Source organism: Gloeophyllum trabeum, assembly GCF_000344685.1.
Source record: "Gloeophyllum trabeum ATCC 11539 unplaced genomic scaffold GLOTRscaffold_00015, whole genome shotgun sequence".
NCBI classification, from domain to species: domain Eukaryota; kingdom Fungi; phylum Basidiomycota; class Agaricomycetes; order Gloeophyllales; family Gloeophyllaceae; genus Gloeophyllum; species Gloeophyllum trabeum.
In genome coordinates this window covers 8,137-13,881 of record NW_006920424.1, presented here as the reverse complement: position 1 = coordinate 13,881, position 5,745 = coordinate 8,137, and the positions used below count along the sequence as shown (strand labels likewise).

The window sequence follows — 5,745 nt, the reverse complement described above, 5'->3', positions numbered from 1 at the left end:
AGCAGCACGCACAGTGCGCCCACACAACTCACCTGTATTGGTTGGATGCTGTAGCTACTGGTAAAGCTCGTATAAACGACCCCTTGTCATTAGGCAGCAGAGCTGCAGGGTTTATATACACTGTGGCCCATAGGCTGACTAAGCTACGCGGAACATCTATAATCCTACTGCGCTCCACCTATGATGTCACTGACCCACATGAGCTCCGTGCCTTGTACAATAATGGAATATACCAGAATATTCCAGAGGGTTCCGGTACGTTCTGGTACGCTGTAGAACCTGGCAGCTAAGTCAGCGCCTGGTTCAACACTCCCCCTCGCTAAATGCCGCGGATAATCGCGCATGCAAGCGTTGGGCTGACTTAGATTACTTGTAGAACCTAAGTCCAAGTTGCGCTCTGAAGCGCAGGAACTTGACATGTCCTAAGTTCTTAGTGAACATGTCTGCAGGGTTATTCTCGCCATCGATGTAGAATACTTCAACTTTCTTCTGCTCGATGACTTCCCTGATATAGTGATAGCGAATGTCAATATGTTTAGACCTTCGCTCGGTGACTGGATTAGATGCAAGGAATATAGATCCTTGGTTGTCACCGCAAATAGGAATGGGGCCGAGTTGGTAGCCTAACTCATCAAAGAGTTGCCTAACCCATACACATTGGCGGCTACAATCACTGAGCGCCATGTACTCGGCTTCAGTGGAGGATAGCGCAACAGTTTTCTGCGCTCTCGACTGCCAACTGAATATGCCATTGGCTAATTTAAGGAAGTAGCCGGTTTGGGACTTCCTGGTACTGGGGTCTGATGCCCAGTCCGAATCAGTGCACGCAGTAATACCAAGTCCACTAGCGCCATCAAAAGCTAGTGTGTAATTTCGAGTCCCGATTAGATAGCGGCAGATATACAGCGCTTTATCTAAATGGGCTTGTGATGGATTAGCAGAAAATTGCGCTAACTTGGTAACTGCATAGCTGATGTCTGGTCGAGTTCCGAGCATAATATAGAGCAAGGAACTGATCACAGTTTGGAACCGGCTACGAAGAGTAGGATTGACCGGGCCATTGTGAGGCTCAGGTCGATAGCCTGCAGGGAGAGGAGTTGGCGCAGATTTTGCATTCTGCATGCCACAATGCTGCAGCACTTTATCAAGGTAGGCGATCTGATCGAGATGAATCTCTCGGCCTTGCCTTGTAATGCGCATGCATAGGAATTCCTTGACATCGCCAAGGTCCCTGCATTCCCACTTCTTCATGAATCGTGACTTAATATCTGTCACGAGAGACTTGTCTTTGCCAAAGAACAAGGCATCGTCAACATAGACGACAATAATAACCATGCGGCCATCCTTCTTAAATAAGAAGATGCCAGCATCGGTAGTTAGACGTTTGCAGCCTAATTTCTCCAAAGACTCAGCAAGTGTGCGCCACCAGGCAAGCCCCGCTTGCTTAAGTCCATAGAGTGCACGGCGCAGTCTACAAACCTTGTGCTCCTGGCCTTTTACGGCGAAGCCTTCAGGTTGTTCCATATAAATTTCCTCATCCAGTTTGCCATAAAGATAGGCATTGCGCACATCGAGTCCAGATATGTGCCAGTCCTCAAGCGCTGCTAGCGCAAGCATAAGGCGCACTGTCTCAAAGCGCACAACTGGTGAGAATATTTGGTCGAAGTCTATACCTTCAACCTGCGAGAAGCCTTTAGCGACTAATCTCGCTTTACGACGTCCATCTGATTTGACGTCAAATACCCAGCGACATTTGATGACTTTACGCCCTTTAGGGCGGTCAACCAAGTCGAAGACTCTGCACCGACGAAGTGCATCCAATTCTTCGTGGCAAGCAGCTCTCCATTCCTTCTGCTTTTCTGGTGGTAAGCGAAGGATATCGCGGTACGTCCATTCTCTGACATTGGACGTGTCTGGATCATCTGCCTCGGGCGAAATAGCCTTCAGAAGCAGGTAATTAATCAATGGTACTCCCCCTTCCCGGCATAGCTGTGCCAGAAGTAACTCATCAGCGTCATGTTCAGACCGCTGGTCAGAGGCTTCAGGAGCGACTGGCTCATGCGAAGCACCCGGGGATTGAGCAGGAGGGTCGCGAGGTGGAGGGGCAGAGCTAGGTCCGGGAACCTGTTGCTTCTGCTTGGACTGGCGAGCTGTGCGAGACGTCTTAGATTTTTCGCCAACTAAATCCTTCCACTTCTTGTCTGACTCAATCTCGCGATAGGTTTCTACGGGATTCCGCGATTCACCGTAGATATCACCCGGGCGAGTTACTGGTTTCCTTTCTCTCACCGGTCTCCGCGGCTCATCTTGTGGCGTGGGATCCCCCGGAGGTGGAGAAGGCGGGTTCTCAGGCTCTCGCGCCTCAGGCTGCACAGGTTCGTCGTCACGATCCTGGCCTGGCCCCTTTTGGGATTTAGGAGGAGGACGTGAGTCTGGCTCATCGTCATCGGTGATCCAGTCATCATCAGAATTGTCTGGTTGACTGTCAGCTGGTTTAGGCGCACTTTGCAGCCTAGTGCTTGCCCGTCGCTTTGTATTAGGGCATTTAGGGAACATAGCTTCGTCAAACAGCGCAGTAGGCTGAGTGACTATACTATTATTGGCACGCATGAACTTGAAGCCATGGCCGCCATCAGCGACACCAATATAAGTCATCAGCTCAGCTTTAGGCGATAACTTATTGGGTCTGGTTTCCTTAGGCAGGTAGACATACGCTCCGTATCCAAAGACACGTAAGTGCTTGATGTCGGGAGCTTCTTTGTTCAGGACCTCATAAGGAGTCAGCCATTGATGGCGCTTCAAAGGGGTCCGGTTGTAGACGTGAACAGCATGGTCTACTGCAAATTCCCACCAAGATGGAGGTGAGCAGGACTCTAGCCGCATTGACTGCGCTTTGTCCATTATAGTCCGAATAAAGCGCTCAGCGCGACCATTCTGTTGGTGCGCATAAGGTGCGCTCTGTCGGATTTTTATGCCCTCATCTCTGAGCATCTCGATAAATGCATCAGATTTATACTCTCCCCCTGCATCGGACATCCACTCCTTAATTTTCCTGCCATATTGATTTTGTACGTAGGCTAGGAATTGACGAGTCTTAGCAATTGCAGCACCCTTGGAGCGCATATGCATGACCCATCCATAGGAGGTGTAATCGTCAAAGAAGACGATTGTGTACCGATACTTGTGGTAGGAGTCTACGGGGAATGACTTAAGATCTGAATGAATTAACTCAAACGGTTCTTTTGCCCGTAGAGTGGATGGCGGGAAAGTCTTAGAAGGCATCTTCCCTTCCGCACATCCAGGGCATACTGGGTCTTCCGATGGAAACTCCAGGTTGGTGGGGAAACCTTTAGTGTGTTCCCTAGCTTGCCGCAGGACTTCCTTAGAGGGGTGTCCCAGGCGACGGTGCATAATCCCATAATCGACCGCATAGATCGTTGGGAATATAGAGTACGCATCCGGTGCAGGAATTGTACTGACACTGTAGATAGTGTCGCCGGGCTGCCGCGGTAAAAACCTGAATAAAGGTTCGCGCAATCCCTTTTCATATAGACTTATGTGTCGGTCATTACCAGACACTTTTAGCTTATCCTGGAGTAAGACTCCAAGTGACATGAGGCGAATATTCAGGTCAGGTATATAGTAAACTGGAAATAACCGAGTGGTTATGTTCCCAACGTCCTTGATATAATAATTCAGGACAGTCGTACCAAACCCGAGTATTCGAGCAAACCCATTCGCGGTAGACGCGGTCGCAGGTTGCTTAAATTCCTCAAAGTCGATAAAATCACTCATGTCATAAGTGAAATGTCGAGAGGCCCCCGAGTCGAGGATCCAGGTATTACCCTGTTGTGCCTTATCTTTCCCCTTACATTTTGCACACGCAGCATAAGTTTGCGCATGAGTGCAATATATTAAAGCCAGCGTTACAGGACTCAAGTTAAGATCTACACTACGCTGCCCTAACTGTGATGGTGCGTCAGTGGAGTCCTGTAAAGGGGAAGATAGCACGTACGAGTAGTGCTCGTTGATAAAGGCATTCTGGTCGAAGCCAGCAGCCTCTGCGATAGTGCGGTCCAGGTCTTCCTCGTCGCCGAGACTGACAGTCTCCCCCTGGTCCTTGTCACTACCCCAGTTGATAGACTGATTGTCATCGTGGTCGCTGTCCGCAGCGTCATCCGCGCGAGCGACTCCTTCAAAGCGAGCGCGCTTGGACGCGCGGCTGGAGGCGACAGAGTCGGCATCCTCCATGTCGACATCCGGGTCCGGGTCGACTTGCCCGACAAGAGCGTCCAAGACCTTGATGTCCTCTTTGGTGGGACTTATGTCAAGGTCCCACGCGAGCTTGAAGGCTTTCTTGATCCTCTTGTTGTTGTAGTGACTGGTATCCGCCGAAGGAGGCGGGTGGAATGGACCTTGCTCTTTGACCGTCCGAGTCTTGCTGCCGGTAGGCGCGATGTCGAGGACGTGAGCGATAGTCGGAGGAGGAAGGGAGACGGTCGAGGCGATCAAGACGTTGTGGGCATGGTGGTGATCGTGGTTTTGCCCTTGACGCTTCTTGCCTGCGCGCTTGCCGCGATAAGGGCGCCTCTTCCCATCTCGCGCATTGCTGCTGCTGCCCTGAGGGCGCTGCTGCTGCTGCGAAGAAAAGGAGGGATCGCCCGGCTTACGCTTCACCGCCGAGATCTTGTGCGCACCTAGCTGTGTTGTCTTCTTGTTCTGGGATTGCTCCCAGGCAGTGACGACAGCCTCCCGGACTTTGTCAATGTCCATAGTCGATGTCGATCCCTGGACTAAGACTTGAACGAGGGAGTCATACCGAGGAGGGAGCGCATTGAGACAGATCAATCCCTGGAGACAGTTAGGGAGGGTCTGGCTCTCAGAAGCCAAAGCGTTAAAATGCTTGGTGATCTTGGCAAAGGCGGGAGCGGGATGTTGGTCGGCTGGGATCCTGGTAGTTAACGCCCCACGCAGTTCGTTATAGATGGAGGCAAGAGATGAGATACCATACGTGAAATTGAGCTCCTTCCAGGTTTCTATAGCCGTTGTCTTGTCTTGAATAAGGGTGGCAACGGCAGGGGAGCATCGAAGACGAATTGTACCAATGGTCTTGGTATCATTCAGTCTCCAGGCGTCTCGTGCAGAGGTATCTTCACTGGTGCTGCCGTCCTTGTAGGTGGTTACGACAGGGTCAGGCATAATAATTGTACCGTCACAGTGTCCCCAAAGGCCTTGGGACATGAGGTACGCCTTCATCTGCTGGGACCAGAGCGACCAGTTCGAGCCGTCGAGGACGGGGACAACGGCGATCAGATTGTTCGACATTGTTTGAGGAGCGATTGAGAGATCTGAAATCTGTATTGAGATCTCATCAGTATCAGCGAAGCTATGCAGCCCGATAAGGGCGCACTGCTCCATGCTGTTGGCTCCATTAGGGAGTTACCCCAGGATCGATCATCAAGCCTGATGGCTGCTGATAACAGCGCCTACGGCGATGATCACGCATCAAGCCACACTGCAGCCTGTGAGGGCGCATAGGGCGATGCACAGGTGAGCGAGGCGCAACGCGCTGCAGCGAGTTACCGCGCAGACGCAAGCTGCCTATTTGGGCTCATAACCTGATGAAGAGTTATGGAGGCAGCAGCACGCACAGTGCGCCCTACACAACTCACCTGTATTGGTTGGATGCTGTAGCTACTGGTAAAGCTCGTATAAACGACCCCTTGTCATTAGGCAGCAGAGCTG

The 5,745-nt window shown here is 51.4% G+C and overlaps 1 protein-coding gene across 1 annotated transcript; it reads right to left on the bottom strand.

The window, feature by feature from the left end:
- Positions 1 to 4,512: 4,512 nt before the first annotated feature.
- Positions 4,513 to 5,325, bottom strand: GLOTRDRAFT_15733 (uncharacterized protein; the record flags this gene model as incomplete). Its single annotated transcript, XM_007871662.1, has 1 exon — positions 4,513 to 5,325. A coding segment is annotated over one exon (813 nt), but the record flags the coding sequence as incomplete, so codon positions are not given.
- Between the last annotated feature and the right edge of the window lie 420 nt (positions 5,326 to 5,745).